The sequence below is a fragment of the Camelina sativa genome, chromosome 17 (assembly GCF_000633955.1).
Source record: "Camelina sativa cultivar DH55 chromosome 17, Cs, whole genome shotgun sequence".
Classification (NCBI taxonomy): domain Eukaryota; kingdom Viridiplantae; phylum Streptophyta; class Magnoliopsida; order Brassicales; family Brassicaceae; genus Camelina; species Camelina sativa.
The window spans coordinates 3225797-3248457 of NC_025701.1; the positions used below are offsets into that span (position 1 = coordinate 3225797).

At 37.9% G+C, this 22661-nt stretch overlaps 5 protein-coding genes and 1 pseudogene across 7 annotated transcripts; all 6 read right to left on the reverse strand.

Moving 5' to 3' along the window:
- On the reverse strand, positions 60–2645 carry LOC104754985 (annotated as a pseudogene).
- Positions 3765–4766, reverse strand: LOC104759114 (helicase protein MOM1-like). The gene is made up of 3 exons (XM_010482083.2): positions 4757–4766; positions 4576–4636; positions 3765–4459 (listed from the first exon to the last, which is right to left on the reverse strand). Exons 1-3 carry the CDS (start codon positions 4764–4766, stop codon positions 3928–3930), a joined length of 603 nt encoding a protein of 200 aa, XP_010480385.1. The 3' UTR covers positions 3765–3927.
- Positions 4609–13711, reverse strand: LOC104754986 (helicase protein MOM1-like). 3 transcript variants are annotated; one of them, XM_010477294.2, is made up of 17 exons: positions 13386–13711; positions 11989–13169; positions 11757–11835; positions 11413–11658; positions 10835–11008; positions 9595–10531; positions 9280–9524; positions 8755–8859; positions 7301–8476; positions 7055–7162; positions 6798–6941; positions 6490–6648; positions 6276–6422; positions 5945–6122; positions 5659–5858; positions 5367–5577; positions 4609–5289 (listed from the first exon to the last, which is right to left on the reverse strand). In XM_010477294.2, the coding sequence occupies exons 2-17, from the start codon at positions 13164–13166 to the stop codon at positions 4772–4774; spliced, it is 5805 nt and encodes a 1934-aa protein (XP_010475596.1). In that variant the 5' UTR covers positions 13167–13169; positions 13386–13711; the 3' UTR covers positions 4609–4771. The 3 variants fall into 3 exon arrangements, with proteins under 3 accessions (XP_010475596.1, XP_010475595.1, XP_010475594.1); XM_010477293.2 differs by having other exon boundaries at positions 7055–8476; positions 9280–9503; XM_010477292.2 differs by having other exon boundaries at positions 7055–8476.
- On the reverse strand, positions 14190–16058 carry LOC104754987 (alpha carbonic anhydrase 5-like). The gene is made up of 7 exons (XM_010477295.1): positions 15885–16058; positions 15493–15710; positions 15293–15405; positions 15016–15118; positions 14729–14896; positions 14589–14642; positions 14190–14413 (listed from the first exon to the last, which is right to left on the reverse strand). Exons 1-7 carry the CDS (start codon positions 15970–15972, stop codon positions 14312–14314), a joined length of 846 nt encoding a protein of 281 aa, XP_010475597.1. The 5' UTR covers positions 15973–16058; the 3' UTR covers positions 14190–14311.
- Positions 16720–19149, reverse strand: LOC104754988 (pentatricopeptide repeat-containing protein At1g08070, chloroplastic). The gene has a single exon (XM_010477296.2). The coding sequence runs from the start codon at positions 19141–19143 to the stop codon at positions 16909–16911; it is 2235 nt and encodes a 744-aa protein (XP_010475598.1). The 5' UTR covers positions 19144–19149; the 3' UTR covers positions 16720–16908.
- LOC104754989 (alpha carbonic anhydrase 7-like) lies at positions 19213–21237 on the reverse strand. The gene is made up of 7 exons (XM_010477297.2): positions 21030–21237; positions 20710–20927; positions 20535–20641; positions 20006–20108; positions 19723–19890; positions 19596–19649; positions 19213–19501 (listed from the first exon to the last, which is right to left on the reverse strand). Exons 1-7 carry the CDS (start codon positions 21136–21138, stop codon positions 19427–19429), a joined length of 834 nt encoding a protein of 277 aa, XP_010475599.1. The 5' UTR covers positions 21139–21237; the 3' UTR covers positions 19213–19426.

The window sequence follows — 22661 nt, forward strand, 5'->3', positions numbered from 1 at the left end:
GGTGAAAAACGGACTAGCACGATTTCCGTAGAGGGATATGACACTAGGGTTCATCAAGATCAGTATCCTCTCATGCTCGCGTTGAGAAAGCAATTCGCTTCATGCGGAAAGATCGCGCGTATCGCTGTTCCCAGAGACTTTAAAAAAGGTATCCTCAAGAGTCCTCTCTTCATTTAGTTTTTGGGGAGAAGGTGCGAGAGACAAGGCATTGAAACTTAGTGGAAGTGACCTGGGAGGATGGACTCTAGTAGTTAAGCCTGTTTATGCATTGGAAATATGCTTGAGACAACTTAAATTTGTAGCAAAGATAATATGTTCTTTTATATGAAAGATAACCAGTATCATATTGTTGGTTAAGAAAAACCATTAGAAACCATGTCCCCGGTTCAGACAGAACTAACCCAACTTCTGTCTTCACACCACCAAACCAAATTAAAATCAAAAGCAACAATCATGCACAAACCCCAATTTATTATTCTTTCTGTCAAATTCAGCTTTGGCCTCCACGAGCAGGGGATGCGTTAGGGCTTTTGAACACCAGTTGCTGAGAACGAGTCACCATACGAGCCATTGAAGACGTCTGATAAGCCTGTACCGGGCTTAAACCCTGGGTCGAGTCTCCACGAGCCGTTGCCCTTTGAGCCGAATGCGAGCTCATGCTCGAGAAGGCGTAAGCTCGCCCTGATGTTCTGTACATCCTCCTGCTCGTCATCCTTTCTTGCAACGCATTCAACTCGGAGGTCAGTGATTGACAAAGCCTATCACTCGATCGAGCAGACGGTGTCTCTGATAATTCTCTCTCACGGTTTCTAAGGATTCCAATTGCTGCAGTCAGGTCACCTCCATCCGCTAAAACCCTAGCTTCTGACATAGCTTGTGAAACAAGGAACCTGTTTAATTGCCTGTCAACCTCTATGGACACCACTTCTTCTCCTGTTAGCTTCATTGGCCTTTGGATGCTTAATTCTTCAGATTCCACACGGACTATCTCTTTCGTAACAGGATCTTTGAAGACGCATCTAACCTTCAGCAACGACACAGATTCACAATCAGCAGACCCATTATTGTCGCAGCACGGAATTCCAAGAATCACTAGGAAGTCCCTTTCTTCTTCTGCGTACATGTCTCCAACATCGATTGTGGCAGTTCTTGCATCAGATGCTATGTGGCTTCTATAGCTTCCTGCCTTTATGGAAGATATTTTGATACCATGCTCGTGAACGCATTCGATTTCAACAACTTGTTCAAGAATCACAACGCTGAGAAGCCCTCCAATACATTGCGCAAAAGCATCCTGAATCACAGTCTCTGTTTCGATGAACGAAAACGTGCCACTAGAGACTGCTGAAATCGTGTGCATTAGCTCAGCATCATGATCTGAGCCAAACCCAAAGGTATGAATAGGGATCCGGCAAGAACTCGGAAGCAAAGACTCGTAATCTGCTCTGAGATGAACCCTGGAATGAGAAAGAGTAAAGTTGTCCTGTCCGTCGGACAAAAGCATCATTCCAGAAACAGGGTTCTTCCACCGCCTATCCTCAATGACTCTTGCACCAATCTTGAGCCCTTCTGCAATATTTGTCCCGCCGCCAGCAACCAAGGAGTTAACAGCCTCCATCGCCGCTTGCTTCCCTGTCTCAGACATCAGTCTAAGAGGGAATAGTCGACGAGCCGTGGAGGAGAAGGAAATTACAGAGAGCCTATCAGTCTCACCAAGATTCTGAATCACAAAACCAATAGCGTGTTTCATGAGCTCCATTTTGACTCCTTCCATGCTCCCACTTACATCAAGTACAGTAATGAGATCCAAAGGAGCACGAGCGCGCCTAGCATCATCACTCACACCCTCAGCCTTAAGATGAACCAGAACAGCAAAATCACTACGAGTAACCGGTTTCGCCAGCGCAGACACTTCAGGGAAGAGTTTAATCTGGAGGGCTTGATGATGATCGGAACGATGAGCAGCATGATCACTCTGGAATTGAGTCTCTCCGTGAGGTAAAGGCTCATCATCTTCAAAACCTCTTTGAGGCAGAGAGGTAGTAGTGAGAGAGTCAACATCACACAAAGGGACTTGCTTCCACTGAACTCTGCACAAAGGGCAAATCCTGTTTCCGTGTTTCACGTTGGAGGTTATACAATCGAAATGGAAGGAGTGAGAACACTCTGCAGTAAATATAGCCTTCCCGTCTTCCTTCCTAATCTCATACAAGCAGATCGCGCACCTCCCCTGCAAATTCTCAAAGAAAACAATCTCTAATCACAATTCACACACAATCTTAAACCTAAAAACCCATTCGGCTATAGATGATAAAAACGACGATTATATCATAAACCAAACCCTAATCGGTAAACCCATAAGGAGAGAATTGATGGATCAACACAAAATTAATTAAACCGCATCATCACCCACATAAGAAAAGGTTGGATCTTTAGATCATATAAGAGAGAGAGAGAACCTTAGAGAAACGGGAGAAAGGAGAAGAGTGAGGGCGTGAAGAATCGGGTCGAGTGGAGTCAACGGATGATCTTGAGGCATCGCTGGAAGAAGGAGATGAAGGATCGAGGGTTTCGACAAGATTACTGAGAGAGTCGTTGGAGTCCAGATCCGGTTTCGTTTCTCACAAGTCGTTGGGGCTCTCCATTGTTTTGCTTTCCAAAGTTCTAATCTTTGTGAAGTAAAGATGATCTGATCAGAGAGAGACTATAAAGAAGAATAAGACGAAGAAGGGAGCGGTTACCATATAGAGGAAGAAAGCGAATTGTTCAATTCAAATCCTTTCTTAGTAAACGACACGTCAACTCTCTTTTTCCTTTACTTTCTCAATTTTAGGGGGTGTTATTGGATTGTGGTTTTTAAAGGAGTTTGATGTATTTAACAATCATGTGGGTATTTTTAAAAATCCATTAAAATCTAGTGTTATTCAATATCTACGGGATTTTGTGTGATTTTGGATTTCAACGTACTTTGCTTCTAAAATATGAACAAATACAATACCACACTTTTCTCAATCATTTCATTTTCTTCTCCTCTCTTTTGATGGATCTCTAGCCTTTGACATATTATTGTTTGATTTTTTTCTCTATCCTTTTATATAATCACACTTATTCATCAGATATGTATTATTTTTGAGAATTTTTTTTTTGTGTTCTTTAACTTTTTTTTCTGGGTTCATGATCTATAACTTTTTTTTTTGGTTTATGATATAATCACACTTTTTTTTTCTGGGTTCAATCTCTGTTTCTTCCTCCTCAAACCCTTTGTATATAATCACACTTATTCATCAGATCTGTGTTTTTTTGTATTCTTTAATTTTTTTTTTCTGGGTTCATGACATCTGGGTTCTTTAATTACACCAAAAATCTGGATTGAAAACAAATACAGTTTAATTCAAGTTTTCTATGACATGTGTAAAAGTCTGGGTGTTATTAATTTAATATAATTTTGGTGTATAGCACAGTTTATGGATATATATATATTTTTTTCTAACAATAACTTTTTAAAAAATCCATAACAATCACCAAAAATACATTATCAATGACTTTCAAATCCACCTTATATGTATTATAAAGTCTAATGCATTAGACTTTTAAATCCACTAATGTCCTGGGTTAATTAAAATCTATTAAAATCCTCAATCCAATAACACCCCCTTAGTTTTTTTGTTTCTTTATACGACTTTTTATTTAAACATTTTTCTATTGTATGTTGTGATCCATGAGAGATTCACCAAGACTGTACCGAACCGGAGTCGGTTAGTGACTTACTCAATTTGATTAGATTAATTGCATCTACAAAAGTCGCATCAAAAACAATACACTTCGATATTTATCATAAGGTAACCTAATTATTATATATACAGACATTTTTTTTTTTAACTTCTCTCTAAATCAACAACTAGACTCTAAAACATCTCTCCATTTACATCACTCATCATCCGAAAGACAAACCACATTCCCGTTCCCCTGCAATCCACGGCTCAATCCCTGTTGTGGTTGTTGTTCTTGCTGCTGCTGCTGAATTAACATACCTGTATATGTTAAAGCTTGAGGAGGCGGCGCTGAGGTTGGAGTAGCTGTGGAGCCAGGAATTGAAGAGGATGGCCTATATGAGTTGAGGTGTGGTGCAGAAGAGGGGCGTAGACTTGCATTGGCAACTTGATTAGTTGCAGGAGAAGCTGACAGAGTTGGAGTTGTGTTGGATATCAGAGGCTGTCTTGGCTGAGGCATTGTGCAGACCGCGGAATTCAGAGGACGCCCTGATGGACGAGAGACTGAAGAAGGACACAAAGATGCGTGAGTCTGCAAAGGAGTCTGAGCCGGAGCTGGAGAAGGATATGACGATGCCTGAAGCTGCAGAGGTCCAGCAGCAGGAGCCGGAGGCAGAGCAGGAGCAGTGTAATTTCTCTGCGTGCTCACTCTCTGTGCTAGCTGCTGAATTCTACCTGCAGAAAATGTGCTACTATGACTTCATCTCCTTGTATTTAAAACCAATTTGCTCTACTNTTTGTTTCTTTATACGACTTTTTATTTAAACATTTTTCTATTGTATGTTGTGATCCATGAGAGATTCACCAAGACTGTACCGAACCGGAGTCGGTTAGTGACTTACTCAATTTGATTAGATTAATTGCATCTACAAAAGTCGCATCAAAAACAATACACTTCGATATTTATCATAAGGTAACCTAATTATTATATATACAGACATTTTTTTTTTTAACTTCTCTCTAAATCAACAACTAGACTCTAAAACATCTCTCCATTTACATCACTCATCATCCGAAAGACAAACCACATTCCCGTTCCCCTGCAATCCACGGCTCAATCCCTGTTGTGGTTGTTGTTCTTGCTGCTGCTGCTGAATTAACATACCTGTATATGTTAAAGCTTGAGGAGGCGGCGCTGAGGTTGGAGTAGCTGTGGAGCCAGGAATTGAAGAGGATGGCCTATATGAGTTGAGGTGTGGTGCAGAAGAGGGGCGTAGACTTGCATTGGCAACTTGATTAGTTGCAGGAGAAGCTGACAGAGTTGGAGTTGTGTTGGATATCAGAGGCTGTCTTGGCTGAGGCATTGTGCAGACCGCGGAATTCAGAGGACGCCCTGATGGACGAGAGACTGAAGAAGGACACAAAGATGCGTGAGTCTGCAAAGGAGTCTGAGCCGGAGCTGGAGAAGGATATGACGATGCCTGAAGCTGCAGAGGTCCAGCAGCAGGAGCCGGAGGCAGAGCAGGAGCAGTGTAATTTCTCTGCGTGCTCACTCTCTGTGCTAGCTGCTGAATTCTACCTGCAGAAAATGTGCTACTATGACTTCATCTCCTTGTATTTAAAACCAATTTGCTCTACTTTTCGAAGAACACTTACCCCTTGGAGCTGCTGAGGGAGATGTCTTCTTCTCGGTACATTTGGACAAGAACGCATTCGCCAACAGTTTGTTCATTATAACAAGATTTTTATTTGTCTCTATCTCCGCCGTTTTGGTGTTATGCTCAGCTTCTACCTCCTGGAATCTTCGTTGAAACTCTGCTCGTAATTCAGCCATCTTCCTCTCGAGTTCAGATTTTAAGACTGATTTCTGCTCACAGGCAACTGAGGGTCAATGAACAGTGAGAAAAAAAAGAAACCAAAACTAGAGGTAAAATTGCGGACATCTAACCTTTTCTTCGTAAATCTTCTTTGAGTTCTCTGATTCTCTCCCCAGCTTCTCCAACTCATGCAGAAATGGGTCGTTGTACACAGGGAATGGTACTTGAGGAACAGGTTGAGCGGCACTCTGTCCCATAACATTGCTAAGAAATGATGGAACAGGAGCTGTTACACCTGCTGAAGGCTCCACACCACCTTCATGGACAAGATCTGCACACAGGCATCACGCTATTAGCAGTCTGGCAAACACCTAAGTTAATCTAGGCGATACTTAAATGAAAAGGGCAGTAACTGACTTGTAAGGGTTGACCGTTCTACTTGGGGACCAGCTTCTGCTATTTCCATTTCACATGCATTTGACCCAGATGTGTGAGATTCAGCCACTGTTGTGTTATTTAGGCCTTCAATGTTAACTTCTGCGTCAGGGTGAATTCCAGGCAAAGGTAATGGCCGAGGAGATGCATCCCGAGCACCCTATCCAGGAAAATCAAGTTCACAAGCGAAATTAACACCTGATTATTACCCACTGCCTGCTCTGTTTCTTACAGTAAAATGACAACGAACATTACAAAGGCATAGTGCTTTAAACCAATAAAAAAGAGAGAGTCTTCAAGCAGAGGCAGATACCTGATCTGATACAGGAATTCCACCAGTTTCTACTGCATCTAATTCATCTGTGGAAAGTTGAGTCACTGTTGTGATATTTTGGCCCTGAATGTTTGCTCCAACCAATGTAGATGGCAGAGAACACGCATCCTGAGCAACCATTGTTTCCTGCATTACAAAGATGTAAGCCTTTTGAACAGCAAAAGCGATTATCTTTTGTTAAGGCAATACGTACCTGATCTGATATTGCATAATGACCACTCTCTACTGCATCTGGACCAGCTATGTGGGGCTCAGCTGATGATGTGTTGATATTTTGACCCTCAATGTTTGCTTCTGGCACAGGCTGATTTCCAGCTGGTGAAGATGGCAAAGGACATGTAACTCGATCAGCCTGTCCACAGAGTCAATTTTATATTAAAAAATGTGACCTGATCACTAACCACATTTCCCAGCTCTTTTTCAACACGGGAAATTCTGAATGAACATTACACAGATTGATAACTTTAAACCAGCAAAAGAAAAAGTAGTCTCAACAAGGACCTGATTGGATGCAGCATAATCAGTAGCCTCTGCAGTTTCTGGCTCAATAGACTGGGGCTCAATTGCTTCTTCAATATTTTGGCCCTGAGTGTTTGCTGTTGGTTCAGGTTGCTTTCCATCTGGTGAAGATATATCTTGACCATCCTGTCCAGAAAAGTGAATTCAATAAGACAAACAGCATCTGATCGCTAACAAAAATGAGCATTAAAGAGATTAAATGAACAAAGAATCGAGTATCCTACAGGGCCAGTAAGTACCTGATCAGATTCAGTAGCACCCCTAGTCTCTACCACAGGCGCAGGGTGTGGCTTAGGCAACGCAACCTCGTCATGAATCTCCTTGTCAAGAGAGTAAGTTTCCGTATTCTGCTGGTCCAAAATGTTATCAGCATCAGTATCCACATGATCTGTTCTATTATTTTCAGGAGTAACCAAAGCCTCATCTCTATTCAAGGAAGCCTCGGGGGAGGCAGATTTTGAAAGATTTGCTAGTGACTGGGATACCTCTGGCACCCTTGTCGAAACATCTTCATCTGGTGCCGCTGATGTTATTCTGTCACAATTCTGGTATTCTGACAGATGCACGTTCAAAGCCGCAAATTCTTCTTGACAGCCAGCAGGAATCAATATCTCAGGCACAGTGAAAGAAGCCTGCTCACTGGACTGGCTCTTTGTAGCCACATTTTCTGTAGGCTGCTCACGAGACAAGGTTAAGACATCCATCGCCTCATCATTTCTTAAAACCACCATTTCAGGAACTTGTTGATTTGTGCCACCCGACATGGTTCCTAATGTGTTTTCTGCTTCCTGTACTTGATTTCCCTTGGAAGCCATGCAATTCGTATCAGCGTAAGTAGCTTCGACGTTGGCATCATTGCAAGTTTGTACATCACAAGCATTTTGTGAAGTGCTTGATGAGCATATTTCACTAAAATGCTTGTTGCCACTTTTAATGAGAGCACAAATTTTTAATTCAGCTTGTGCCCAGTTCTTTATCCGACTAATCCAACATGCTTCATCCTCAGCCAACTTCTTCTTTGCAGCCTCGTGCATTTGCTCCAGACTTTGAAGGCATTCAGTTTTCTCAGTATTGATTTCATCAAACTTTCTTTCAAAATCATGTTCCAGCCGCTTGAGATCATCCGCTTGGGTGCTTGTCCGTGAACGGGTAATACGAATTACTGCTGCTTCCAAATTTTTCCTAGTTTCAAGTTTTTTCTTCTTGTCTGCATGCATATTTAACAGCTCCACCTTTTTTTCCTCGTGCTCTTGTCCAAGCTTTTGCAGTTGCCTTTTGCATTTCTTTTTTATGTCTTTAATAGTCTCGTTAACATCTTTTGTTAAAGTGCTATAATGACTACATCTCTTCTCAGTCGTGCATTCTTCACCCTCTGAGCTACGCATCGACTTTATATTGTTCTTTCCCTGACGCACTGTAGCCCCTGAGAGACTTTCATTCACTTGTTTTGTATGAACCATTGACTGGCTAGAAGTAGTACCAAAGCAATCACACTGCAAACCTTGTGTGCGCTCCAAGAACAGACTCTTCATGCAGGACAATATCGTAAATATATAATTTACCTCTACTCTTGAGCAATAGAAAGCTAATTCAGATTTTGCACGGACCAAAGATTCTTTGTGACTAAGCTTTTCCTTTACCAACAAAGCTGCAATCCAACTCTGAAAATGCAATTTTAACAATGTATTCAGTATGTGACCTATTCATAAATTATGTCAGCAATTGAAGGCCGTACTTTGAGGTCTATAAGAGCAGATGTTTAATTAGACATTAGTAGCTTGCATAATTCGAGCAATAGTGGATAATTTATCCTATAATTAGAAAGATAAAACTAATGCAATCCCACAAAGAAAGTGACGCCTCAGAATGAGCAAATTTAATACAGAGGCAGATGATGAAGGAAACAATGCATAAACTATCAAAGTAAATGCTAGCATACCAGGGCTATCTGGAATGCCTGCAATATGGTGGCTGGCTCTTCATAGATTCGGTGGTTATCAATAACATATTCAAGAAATCTTTCAACCATGCTTGTGCATGCTTCCTGAAAACAGAAAAATATGTACAGTAAACAAAACGAATCGCATTGGTCAATGTATCATTTCTATACCAACAGCAAACAGATAAAAATTGAAATGCCTTTGATCAGCCAGGTACAGAGGCCTAAGGTTATTATATATATCAATATCTGTTATGAATAGATTATGCAAGGTAGAAAAAAGTTTTTCTTTGCTTCAACAAACAATGACCGACAAGAGGCACATTAACTACCTACTGTTTTGTGCAGCAGTACTCAATTAATAACAAACGAACCCAGATATGATAAATAAATACAATATAGTTGAACATTAAGAATTTCACGTCTGGCTGTAACATGAAATCAGTTAACAATTCCAGTTACAACACACAGTATATGCATATGCAAAAGCTAAAATAAGTTATGGAGGTGAAGAAAGGCACTTACTGAAAGATGCAAAACTTGGCAAAGTTTTGCCATTTCTGACTTTAAATCAGCATGGAGCTTCCTCTGTGATTCACGCGGTATTTTTTTCCAATCATGACCCAATAACATATCCTCTGGGATTCCAGAGATATGAAAGCCCACAGAATACAAGCCAAAAGCATCATTTTCATCCAATGTACCATCAGTACCAGATGTAGATTTACACGATGACGGGAGTGCTATGACTTTTGGCGACCCCAAAGCCCCTGTAGGAAAGAGAATCAGCAAAGTAGTTGCAAAATTCTAGATATATGAGCAGGAATTGAACTATTTTACCCGTGAGATCCTTCCCAGAGGCTTTTTTTTCATCATTATCTACTGGGACATCAGTGACATCGCCCGCCATCGTCAAGTTTCCAAAGACTTCCAAAGACTTCTTTCGCTTCTTTGTATTTCCGCCATTGTCAAGTTTCTCTGCAGAGCCCTCAAAATATTGAACTCTCTTCCGATTTCTTTGGGGAGTATCTGACGGGTACTTCCACATAGGATTCTTTCCCTCGAACAGCTTTGTCCAAAATATATTAGGACTATCTTCATCTGACAAACTGATATGTTTTTCACCAAGTAGAGTAGAATCACTGCTGTAAGCTCCCTGATCATGCTTGGCTTCCCAAAGTAGACACAGCTTGCCTCCATTTTCTTCTCCATCTTTGGAAGAAAGTACGGACGAAAATTCACGAACCACACCGTTCATAATAGATTGTTCAAATGAAACTCTTGAATCTGGGGTTTCACCGCCGTGAAAATGATCCAGCTTATCAAATAAATATGAAGCCCCCCACATGAGCAGTGCATGCGTGAGAGGACGGTTTAGGTTCTCTACAGCCTTATGTTGCCGCTTATTTTGCCCCTTATTTTGCCTAGCCAGAATCAGGGCCTTTTCTTCAACTGTACATACTGAGTACAACCGGAATATCTTAGTTCTTTCAGAACATGACTCGATTTTTATCTTCTCTAAGTGCTTAACATCATGCAATGGATTCAAGCTGCTTCCGAAAAGAATTAATGCATCAGCCCGCAAGAGTTTAATGGCTTGACTGCACGCACGTGTTTCCAACAGCAGAATACAGCATTGACTCTCCTTGTTGAAATTGTTTATGGCGTTCTTCTTTGAGGAATAAATCCCATGCTCATAACATTTTTGACCAAATCTATGAGCCACAAAATCTTCGAGAATATTACCAAGCAGAAGCCCCTCAGGGCTTTGTGTTGCCTGTTGAACCAAATAAAAAACTGTATTTCAATCATATATGAGGAACAGATAACAACAAAGAGAGGAAGAGGAGAAGAAAAATTTCAGTCAAGCATATATCAAAATGCAGGCTGGTTACTGAAGCTACTTTACAATTTATCATCACATAACAGAAAGCATACTTCACCGGTTCACCTCACACAAATTTCAATACAAGACATAATTTCATTGTTAAATGTAAATGCATATATATTGAGAATGCACCAAGTGACGTTATCCATGACAAACAGAGACTATCCACACTCGTTAGTAATAGAAATTCACCTGGTAGAAGACAACTGCTTTTAAACCGTTCGTTTTTATATGAGTAAGCATTGCATCAAGGAGGTGAAGTTTCCCGCTTGCTTGAATCTCTACATCCAGGATTTCATGAACCCCCAGATTCTTGGTGAGCAGTTGTTTCAAAGATGCATCCATAACATACGGGTGGTCACAGGTCTGTCAACAAGTTTGCGAACAAACGAAGAAGGTTTTAATATATCACACATTAACATGCAGAAAGAGACTCTGAGAAAATGTGATGCAGACCGACAGTAGTTGCATATCTAGGCAACCTCAAACTGTCTAGTGCTAGTCGGCATTTCGAGTTCTATAGGTTTTGAAAAACCAGAAAACAAGGACCAAAACCTTTTTCCTACCAAACATCGAACAGAAATGCATAACACATATGCAACAACTTCTTATGAGCATGAAACACAGAATATATTTGTTGGTAGCAATGCAGTAAACACCTAATTTATATGTATATTGCTCTCTTTTTATCTTATAATCAGTGTTAACTGGGTATTTAATGCACAAGCACATTGAAGCATAAGTTTTGTTTTTAACTCAAAGTAACTTACTTTCCTTACAGAACTGAGAGTTTCTTCGAGAGCTCCAAGATCAATCTTCGACAGCGAAGAAAGAGATAAAGATTTGGAGAAGAGAGTCCGACAGTATTGCTCCAGCTGTACATCTGATAGCTGCACCGGAACCCAATACTCTGGGTACATCGATGAATACAATTTGGGATCACTTGATTTACCATGTTGCATTTGCCTGTTCTCCTCATAGTCTCTGCTCACAGCTGGTTCGTTTTCCTCCATATCCTAATCCAATGCAAATACAAGTAAAAAGATAAGTAAATTTAACTATTAAACAGACCACTGTTTAACGGGTATCTAAAAGAAAACAATCAGAAACAAACCTGTGTGGCGTGATCAGATTCGTCAACTGGCTGGGTAATGCAGGAGCAACCACTCAGATTTTCAAAATCACTGTTGACCCTACAAAAAATTTGTACAATTTAAATTAGAATCTAAAACATATATTATTAACAACACTAACAGAAGCAACAAACACATCTGTGCAACATTCATCTATGGTAGAAGCAATTGCCAGATCAGTTTGATAGACAGACAACACTCAAAAATTCTTACTTTTGCCGTTTTCCACATGTGTTGCACATTTCTGGTCGATCATCATTTTTGCACCCAGATGAAGATGGAATTACCACCTCGGGACTCATAACGCGATCATCTCCATTTGCAACAATGGCACATGCATCCAGCTCAATTTCTGCAGTGCTTCTCTTCCTTTTCAAAGAGAGGCCTATGTCCATTTCTAAGCTGGATGCATCTTTAAAAAGAAGCTTTTGTGTTTCTGAATTCTTTGATGATGAACCTATGGCGTTCCCATCCTCAGTTTCGACCATGGTGGATGCATCAAGCGTCAACTTTTCTGCGTCCCTACTTGATATCAAAGGAGAATCAGTGCCGTCTTGAGAAGATTGTGGTAGACAATCTGTGTTACCGTCTTGAGCAGCAGCATCATCGCACGCAGATTGAGGTGGAATTACCCCATCAGAACTCAAAATGCGGTCATCTCCATTTGAAGCAATGGCACATGCATCCAGCTCAATTTCTGTACTGTCTTTCTTGCTTTCTAAAGGCAATACTAAGCTAGTTTTACTGATAAGAAGCTTCTGATTTTCTGAATTCTTTGACGGTGAACCTATAGCGTTTCCATCCTTAGTTTCAACCGTGGCGGATGCATCAAGCACCATATTCTCAGCATCATCATTGCTTGCAGGTACGCGACGCGAACAACCAACAACTACTAGTTCCTCGTCATTGGAAGCATCAACTAGTGCCTCGGATTTATTATTAGGCCTTCTAAACAAAGCCCTGAAACTTCGGGCTGACATTGTAGGTTCTCGTTTCTTGATCTCATTTGTCGACTCTTCTACATTCTTTTCCTTTATTTCCTTGCTCTGCTGAATATTCAGTGAAGTTTCTACCTTCCGGCTAGAATTATCTGATCCTTTGGAACTCTGTGAGGCAGGTACTACATTTTTTCCCCTATCAGACCTTCGCAGAGGACTCGGTGTAGTGTGTTTCTTCTCCATTCCAGCAGACTTTTTCGATACTGAGGGAGCCAGTCTCTCTGACTTTCTAGTAGCAGAAGGTGGAGTTATTGGCTGTTTAGTTGGCATTCCCCGCGTCGACCTCCTCAAACCAGGGGTTTCTTGTTCAACCGAGGCAGGAGTTGAAGCTGCTACGGATCTGGTGTAAATGGTTCTCTTCGCCGTACTATTCTTTTCATCTTTCTTCAGCATTGTCTACAAAATCCGGCGAAAAAAAACTTTCAAATCAGACCTATTTCCTATATATGCCAAACCAGTGTGTTCCTAATACGCTTCCCAAAGTTAAATGAGAGTCTCCTGAACAACCCTAAACCGTAATCTCGAGACCCGAAACCCTCAATTCACCGATTCGACAATCCCACCCCGAAAACAAAAAAAAAAAAAATACCTAAAAGAGGGAAAGAAGCGTCCCTCCTTCGGGAAAGAGAGGGGTGATCAGAATCTATCGCTTCGACGAGCTTTGTGGTTTCCTCTACAAATCTCCGATTCCGAGAGTGTAACGCGACGGAAAAAAAGTGGGAAATTACGAATTCCAGCAACAACTTAATGTCTCGATGAAGCGCTTCTTCGGGCCATGCAATCTTCAACGGTGTTTAAGGGTTTCTGGAAATTGAGTTTGGAAGAAGAAGAAGGTGATGAGAATTGGGATTTTTGCAGAATTCGGTACGGAACGAAACTTTTGCTCGCACCGGCGTGGTTTTCTCGACTGAGCGAATATAAGGCTCCTCATATGCTTATTTCCGTGTCTTTAAGTCATTAAGTGATTTCTGAGATTAATTAAATTAAAATTAGTGTTGTTCGACCCCAAAAAAAAAACAAATTAAAATTATTGTTATTACAAAAAGAAAAATATTTAATAATAGAAACATGTAAAATAAAATAAAACTGTGTTTCCAAATATACAAAAATTTTCAATACAAACTATTAGCGTAAATTTTTTTTTTTTTTAAATTGTACATACATATATAATTTCTATGGAAAGTGAAAGTGGTTATGCCAAAGATAAAAAATCTGTTGTACGTTTTTCCATTCGTATTCATAATTGGTTATCACCTTGACGTTGGAACTCGAAATACATATTGCATACGACTCTAACCACTGCAGAACTGAATTAGATAACCATGGTACGTACTAGATATATGGTATATGTGTGTCGAGCAACGATATGAGCTGCTTTATCACACTCTTGGTTCTTCAAAATACACTATCATTGATCATTTGGATTAATCAATAAATCTGCTCAGTTTATTCATTACCATCAATATTTCTAATTTCAATGGATCCAATATATAAAGCAAGTTATCTATTACAAAGAGTATATAGCCAAACTTAAATATTTAGGTAGGAGACTTCAGATGGTTAATATGCCATGTTGGTTTGTAAAGTGTCACCGGACGTTGATTCTTACGCTGTAACGGTCTAGCATTTGTATTAGATTGCTGCAACAACAACAACAACAAAAAAAGATGTATCAGACTTACAACTTCTTATAAATTAGAATACATATTGCTCACACAAGAATCCAAGATATATTACATTGTCACATTTTCTATATATAACCAAGGTTAGAACACTTGCTTAACGGTAGAAGTTTAAAAGATTAGAGACACTCACATCGTGTACAGTCACTCGAAGCAAGATCAATTGTTTTAATGACACAGTCCTCATCTGGAAAGTTTTGGACATATATTAGAAAAACTAATTATGAGGTAAGCATTATAATATCCATTAACCTCTATGGATAATGTAATTACCTCTTTGGAAATCGTCCACGTAACATTTTCAGAACATGGTGGAGTTGTAAGTGATCCGAGATATCTATAATAATGTCTTGATTCAAAATCGAATGTTCTAGGATGAATCATCCCGACAAATTCCTCGGCTTCATGCGTATCAGTTATCCTCATCAAGTATCTTTCCAACTAAAGAATAAATATACTGGATTAATTTATTTTTCCAAAAGTATAAATAATTAGTAGTAATTTTGTTGAATATATATATAAAGACTATGTTATGTAGGAAGGTTGAGATTGCAATATACCGAAAGGAGAAAAAAGTCAGGTCTTCCCAATTTGTAAAAGAAAGCGACAACAGCGATGCGTCCATCTTTGCTCTGATGAACCATGTGCTCCTCAAGAATAAACCTATTATGTGCATTATTCAATCTTTGCATGCATGCTATACTCATATCTCACTAAAAATTCAAATGAAAAACTTAGCCAAAATTTTATTATGCTTTCCCCCCTAATCATCCGTTTTTATCATTAAAATACCAAAGATATGCTAGAATATAATTAACAAATCACGAGTAGAGGTACCTTTTGCCATTGATAGTGTGTTCGGAAGGGGAGTGCCAATGAATCTGTTGAAGTTTATATTCAGTACCATTAATAGTGATACCCGAACCTGCATTTCCTCCTTCAAATTTCAACTGCCACATTTAACCACCACAAAAACTTATTATATACTATGGTCCAAGAATGTATATATGTTGAAAAAGCTAATGTAGTTGATTTACCATAATATCATGGCCTCTGTTCTTAATGGTAGCATTTGAAGGTAAATACTGGCTACGAAGGTATCCAAGATTATGATCAACCAAGACTCTTTTGTCCGTAAGATCAATCGGAGACTGCATGTTGCCTTTTCCACACATTGCCCACTCTGGCTTTAGTCTTCCCCAATTCTCTGGCCCCTTCTCTCCATTCTTCTCGTAATTAAACTGTTCTTCGTCCTCTGTATATATGTTTTCCAGTAAGTCAGAACCAACTAACATTCACGGAGCGGACTATAATCTTTATAAACGTAAGTGTGTTTCAACTTATTTGCAATGTGAGATGTTTAATAGTATATATTATACTGATAAACATTTATGGAATGAAAAGAACAATAACAAAGCTAGCTTATTACCAACTTCTCCTAGATCTATTGAACTGGAGACAATTGTGATAGAGATGAAGATAAGAAGAAAGACGCATCCAATTGATGATATCTTCATTTTCTTGTGCTATCTAGCTAGCTATGTCTTGCGGAGAAAGATGAATGAAGATTCAAATTTTGATTGAGCTGAATTCTTGTGTTGCTGATAAAACGTTTGGTTTATCCTCTTTTATATCTCTCTTATTCTATATATAACAAATTTTACGTGCCTTTGCTCCTGCTTTCTTTCTAACTAATTTCTCCAACTTTCTTTATGTTTTCCTTTTCAGTAATGATATGAAAGAGAAGGAGATCTTTGCGTGACTCACCAGTTAATTGTATCCAATTAGTTGAAACTTGAAATCTTTTGGAGATATGATTACAAATCATTCCATTTCTAAACAGTAAAAAATCAAAATTTTCCAATATTTTATGTGTTAAGTTTATTTTATAAAAACTTAACACATAATTATTGATATTCAATAGCGAAGATATTCAAGGATCTTATACCAATAGCGAAGATATTCAAGGATCTAATTAATGATCAATTAAGATAAATGAAATCTAGTAATATAATAACGTAATTAAGACCAATTATACTCTTCTCCAATTATATAAGATTTGATTTATGATTTATAATTTTATTTCTCCATCAATTAATGAGACATATATTATTAACAAAACTAAAAATATCCAAATCGAAAACAGATCATCGATTTTACCGTGGACAATATGAAATTTACTGATGTTTAAAGTGAAAACGCTTCACAGTTCATAGTAAAATTAGAAATAACTCGATTGTGTGATACATGTCAAAAAGTTACTATTAGATCTTTGAAACGCGTCAATTGATATACGTTTTGAAGTCTACGCCAGCTTTTGTTATTTTAATTTAAAATCTCTTTCTTTACATGTACAAATATATATATATTTTTTTTTGAACTAATACATGTACATATATAAGCCAGTTAAATTCTTGACCAACATCACTGGTAGCATGATTCTAAAATGATGGCTACCAGTAGTCATTGCAAGAACACACACCATCTCTGAAATGATGGAACCGAGTTCTGTCTCTAGCAATAATCTCCCTCTTGTAAATCTTTGATATAAGTTTTGTAGCCTCATGACAATTTCTGCACACCCTTAGATTCTTCACGATTGTAAGTTTAGTCCCAGGCTTTGTACTAATCAACCCAAATGCAATAGCTAGCTTCTCGCTGTGATGCCTCAACGCTCCTTCTTTCCATCCTTCTTCCATCTCCTGCAAGACTTCAGAAGTATCCGGAACAAACCCAGCTTCCTCCAGTAACACCTCCATTTCATCTAACATTCCGTAGATTTCTCTGTTCCGTGGATGGAATTTATCCCCAATGATGAACTCATGGACCACAGAATCTATTTCGATAGAGCTGCAACCGGGAACTTTCTTCATACCTTTATCACTGAGGAGGCCACGTATCTTTGCTACTTCATTCCATCTGCTTGCTGTGGCGTAAATGTTAGAAAGAAGTACATAAGAACCTGGATTTTTTGGTTCAATCTTAATGAGGTTTTGTGCAAATGATTCACCCAACTCGACATTCCCATGCATCTTGCAAGCTTTGAGTAGGGAACACCAAATCACTCCATCAGGCTCCATTTGCATCGTGTTTATCATTTCTTCCGCTTCTTTGAATAGACCCGAATGACCCAAAAGATCAATCATGCAACCGTAGTGCTCTAATTTCGGGGTTATTTTGTAGTCCTCTGTCATTGATCTGAAGATATGGCGTCCAAGATCTAACATACCTGAATGGCTGCAAGCAGACAACAAACCAACGAACGTGATATCATCAGGTTCAATCCCATACTTTCTCATTCTTGAGAAAAGATCAAATGCTGCATTGGCTCTCCCATGCATCGCAAACCCAAATATCATTGCGTTCCAAGACGACAAGCTTCTATTAAGCATACTGTCAAAAACTTGCTGTGCTGCCTCTATGTCTCCACATTTAGCATACATGTCAATCAGACTTGTCCGGAGAGAAGAAGCATTTATACCACCTCCCTTTAATCTCTTGTCGATATACACATGAATCCATCTTCCAATATCAATGGCTCCAAGGTGTGCACAAGCAGGAAGAATACTTAGCATTGTCACATCGTTTGGACTTTCACCTGATCTAAGCATTTCTTGAAACAACAACAATGCTTCTTTGTAAAGATTCATATGTGTGTAACCACCAATCAACGTATTCCAAGAAATCACATCCTTGTACAACAATCCTTCGAACAAACCACATGCTGTCTCCACTTCACCACATTTAATGTACAAATCAATGAGAGCATTAACAATCTTGAGATTTGAACCAAACCCATGATCATCATCAATCCATGAATGTACCTGACGACCCAATTCAATACAACCAGACTGAGCACAAGCAGAAAGTACAGTGACCATTGTACTCTCGTCTGGTCTAACATTAGTCTTCATCATCTCTTTAAACAACCCTAATGCTTCCTTATAGTTACCAGTTTCCGCATATCCTGAAATCAATGCATTCCATGACACTACGTCTTTCACTGGAATTTCGTCGAACATCTTCTGCGCACTTTCAATATAGCCTCTAGACGCATACCCCGCGATCAAAGCCGTGTAAGAAACCACATCTCGGTGAGAACTTTTATCGAACACCTTACGTGCATCTTCCAATCTCCCATTTTGAACACACATAGAGATCAGAGAAGTATGTACGTAAAGATCTAAATCACACCCAAGTTTCAGAACGTGCCCATGGATCTGTTGCCCTTCTTTAAAAGACTTGGACTTTGCACAAGATTTCAATAGAGACGGAAACGTATACGAATTAGGAAGAAGCCCAAGTGAAATCATACAAACGTACAAGCTCAGAGCAGAGACAGGGTCCGAACTCAACGCGTGCCCACGGAACATCGTGTTCCAAATCAACAGGTTCGGTTCCTGGATCGTTTCGAAAACAGAGATAGCGTAATGAAGGCCGTCGAAGCGTGGAGAGGTAACGCAGAACTCGATAAGCTTGCTGAGAGCGTAGTTGGTGTTGTGGAGACCGGTTTTGATCATCTGAGCGTGGATGATGCGTAGGGATTGGAGAGTTTTGCAATTGTGGAGAAGAGAAAGAGAAGGGTGGGTTCGTAGAGTATCGTAAGGAGGATCAGAAGAAGAAGGAAGGTAATGGAATGGGTAAGAAGAAGAAGAAGAAGTAACGGTCAGAGCAGAACACGAGAGCATCTTCTTCTTCTTCTTTCCTTATCGCTTGCTAAACATTTTATTTAAGTCTTTTTTTTTTTGCAAAATTAAAATTAAACGGCAAATTAAATAATATAATTATTTGTGTTTACAAAAATATAATCATCAAAACAATTTAACGAAGAGTAACTAGAGAAATCACTGTTTTAACTTATGATGTTTTTTTTTTTTTTTTTAGCAAATACTTATGATGTTTATATGAAGAATTAAAGAGTAGTAAAAACTTTTAATGTCTTCATCACATTTTATTTAATGTCTTCATATATCAAACTCTTGGTCTGTACATGTGCACAGTGCGCTTGTTGATTGGTTGAACCGGCCTCGCATTCGAGTTTGAATCCTGATAAAAAATCATTTAAAGCACTAATCAATGTAATGAAAAAGAATGAATAAATTGGATGATTAAACATCATGGACCGTAAGTAATCACTTACATCATGCACAGCCACGCGGAGAAGCTTCACTTGTTTTCTTGTCACGGTTCTAACCTGAAATTTTATTAGAGGATTAAACACTACTAATTGCTATTAATTAGGTCAATTAAGATCAAAATTGAAGTACCTTTTTAACGACGGTCCAAGTAACGTTCTGAGTGCAAGGAGGAGTGGTAAGTGAACCAGTGTATCTGTAATATTTTCTGCTTCCGATCTTGATTTTGGTGGGATCAATCACCCCTACATTTTTCTCTGCGTCCTCCATTTCAGCAATGCCCTCTAATTCATTCTCCAACTATAAAATCAAATTCAAACTTTTTAGTAATCAACAGTTACTATTGGTGACAATATATAATAATACAGATATATGCATGTAGTTAAAAATAGCTTTGAAGTTTTTATTTGTGTACCGATCTGATGAAAGTATCTGCTCTTCCAATCTTGTACAACACTGTCACCACAGCCATTCTCCCCTTTTTGCCTTCGTGAACCATATGCAGCTCAAGTGCAAACCTGCATGGTTTGCATATTCTAATACTTTTAGTTTGTGAACCGAAGCAAACCCTGAGCCGGATTAGTTATATATTTAACTTCTACTATACTGTTATACTGTATATGTTTTGTTCATATAAAAACATAGCAACCGAGTCAAAGCGAAATAGACCTAATCCAAAGCAAAATAATACATCTAAGAAAGAAGATATATGGCAAACAATTTATTATAACATGCACGGTTGAATTCAAAAAAAAAAAAAAAACTGCATGTTCAACGTGTATTTATGACAATGACAACCAGGTGTAAATACGCATGGGATTATGGTTTGACTTTTAAAATGATGCTGGACTGCTAGCTAGTACGACAATTGTTGTGACAGTAAACTTCTCATGTTTTCCCTTGATACAACGTTGTTCTATTATTTTAGTGAAATTGTTAATTACCTTCTTCCATTGACTGTATGCTCTGACGGAGAGTGCCAATGAAGCTGTTGGAGTTCATATTGAAAACCATTGATCTTAATACTTCCTGCTCCATCTTCAAATTTTAACTGCAACAACAAATAATTGGTTTACTTAAGGGTTACGATTATTGATTAGTGGAAATATAGATGTATACCATAATGTCATGGCCTCTGTTCTTAAGAGTGGCATTGGAAGGTTGATAGTCTCTATTAAGCCTTCCAAGATGAGAACCAATGATAACTCTCTCGTTCATAAGATCAATGGGAGATTGCATCTCTCCTTTGCCACACAATTCCCATTCCGGTTTAAGTTCTCCCCACCTCTCTGGCCCCTTCTCATCGTTCTTCTTGTAGTTAAACTCGTGTTCGTCCTCTACATCACCAATAAAAAAAATATATATAAAGACTTTCATAATAAAACCATATATAATTTGGGATATCAACATTTGAGCTGAGAAATTTCAAAATTACGTACCAACTTCTCCATGACTTGAAGCAGCACTTGAAATCGAAACATTAATGGTGAAAATACTGATGAAGAGAGCCACAAAGAAGATGCATCGGATTGATGGGTAGTTCACCATCTTTATTTTGTGCTGTTTTGTTGAAGAGGGGAATAAAAGAGAGTTGCTATTCTTAATTAGTCTTTAAATTGTTAGATATAAGTTATTGAGCTTGGTTGGGAAACGCATGCGACATGCAGCTATAAATACTTAGAGAGAAACAGATGATTTTGTACGGTTATGTTAAAGGGTCGGATTACTAGTCCACAAGACTTCCCATGCTCTCTTAATTCCTTCCAGTCGACATCTTTGACTCTTTTGGTAACATGTTTTTTTTTAATATATATAAACTTGGAACAGAAGGCAGGTGTAAACCAAAGCCTAATTAATCACCAAATCCGTTATCATTTTCAGTTTGAAAAAATAAACCACAGTGGGATTTATCTTGTTGTTCATTCCCATTTACAAGATATGGCACACAAATTTTTACTTTTGAAATGATAAAGACATATTTTCTCATCGGCTCTTCATTTCTTATCATTATGACATGTCAAATTTCAAAGATGATTATTATAGAAAATACTCTCATCTGAATCATTGTCTCTTCATTTCTTAGAGTATATGTTTTGGTTAGAAGCACATATATTAAGAAAACTCATTTAATAAAAACAAAACATCATTTAATTAAAAACTCAATTTCATTTTTTTAAATAGTATTAATGTTGAGATTTCTAAAGTTATCAATATGAGATTTCTTGGAGTATATGTTTTGATAAGTATTAATGTTGAGATATCTAAACTTACTGATTCTTTACAAATATTTTAGGAAAAAAAACAAGCAAAGGAAATTACAGTTAATGTATGTGCATATTTTTCCTGAAAGTTTAAGGAACAAATAAATAAAAATTAATTTTGAAAAACAATTTAAAATAAAAATTAAATTACTTTAAAAGGTACTTTAAAATAGTAAAGTATTCATTATAGCCTTAATAATATAAAGCTAAATTAATATATAAGATATGTGAAATTAATAAAAAATCAGTTCAAATTTATTTTAAATTTTTAATAGATATAAAAATATATCTAAAATCAACTTATTTGTAAATGCTCTCTAAAACTCAAGATATGCAAGAAATATCTTTAAAAAGATCTTATGTAACTAATATATTTTGTAATCATAAATAAAAATAATATATATTTATGAAAATAAACTATTTCATTGATTACATTTGTTGTTTAAGAAAAATTATAAAAATTCATTTTTAAAAAACAAAAAAATGAAGCAAAGAAATATCAGTTTATATTAATTACCCTAAAATAAGTATTTAAAACTCTAAAATTCAATAACTACAATTGGTTGACTATATTGTATTACTATATATTTATGCAAAATTGAATATTAATAAGTAGCTTCTTATTTATTTACTATGAACAAATCTATATTGCAGAAGGAAATAAATTATATGTAAAAAAAATATGAGAAAAACACAAAATTTAGTTATCTTCTTATCCAAAAATTTTATCGTCTAAAAATTGTCTAATAGTTAATTATTTAAAAGATAACAGATATGGGACAAAAAAATTTTACGGGTAAGGACAAACAT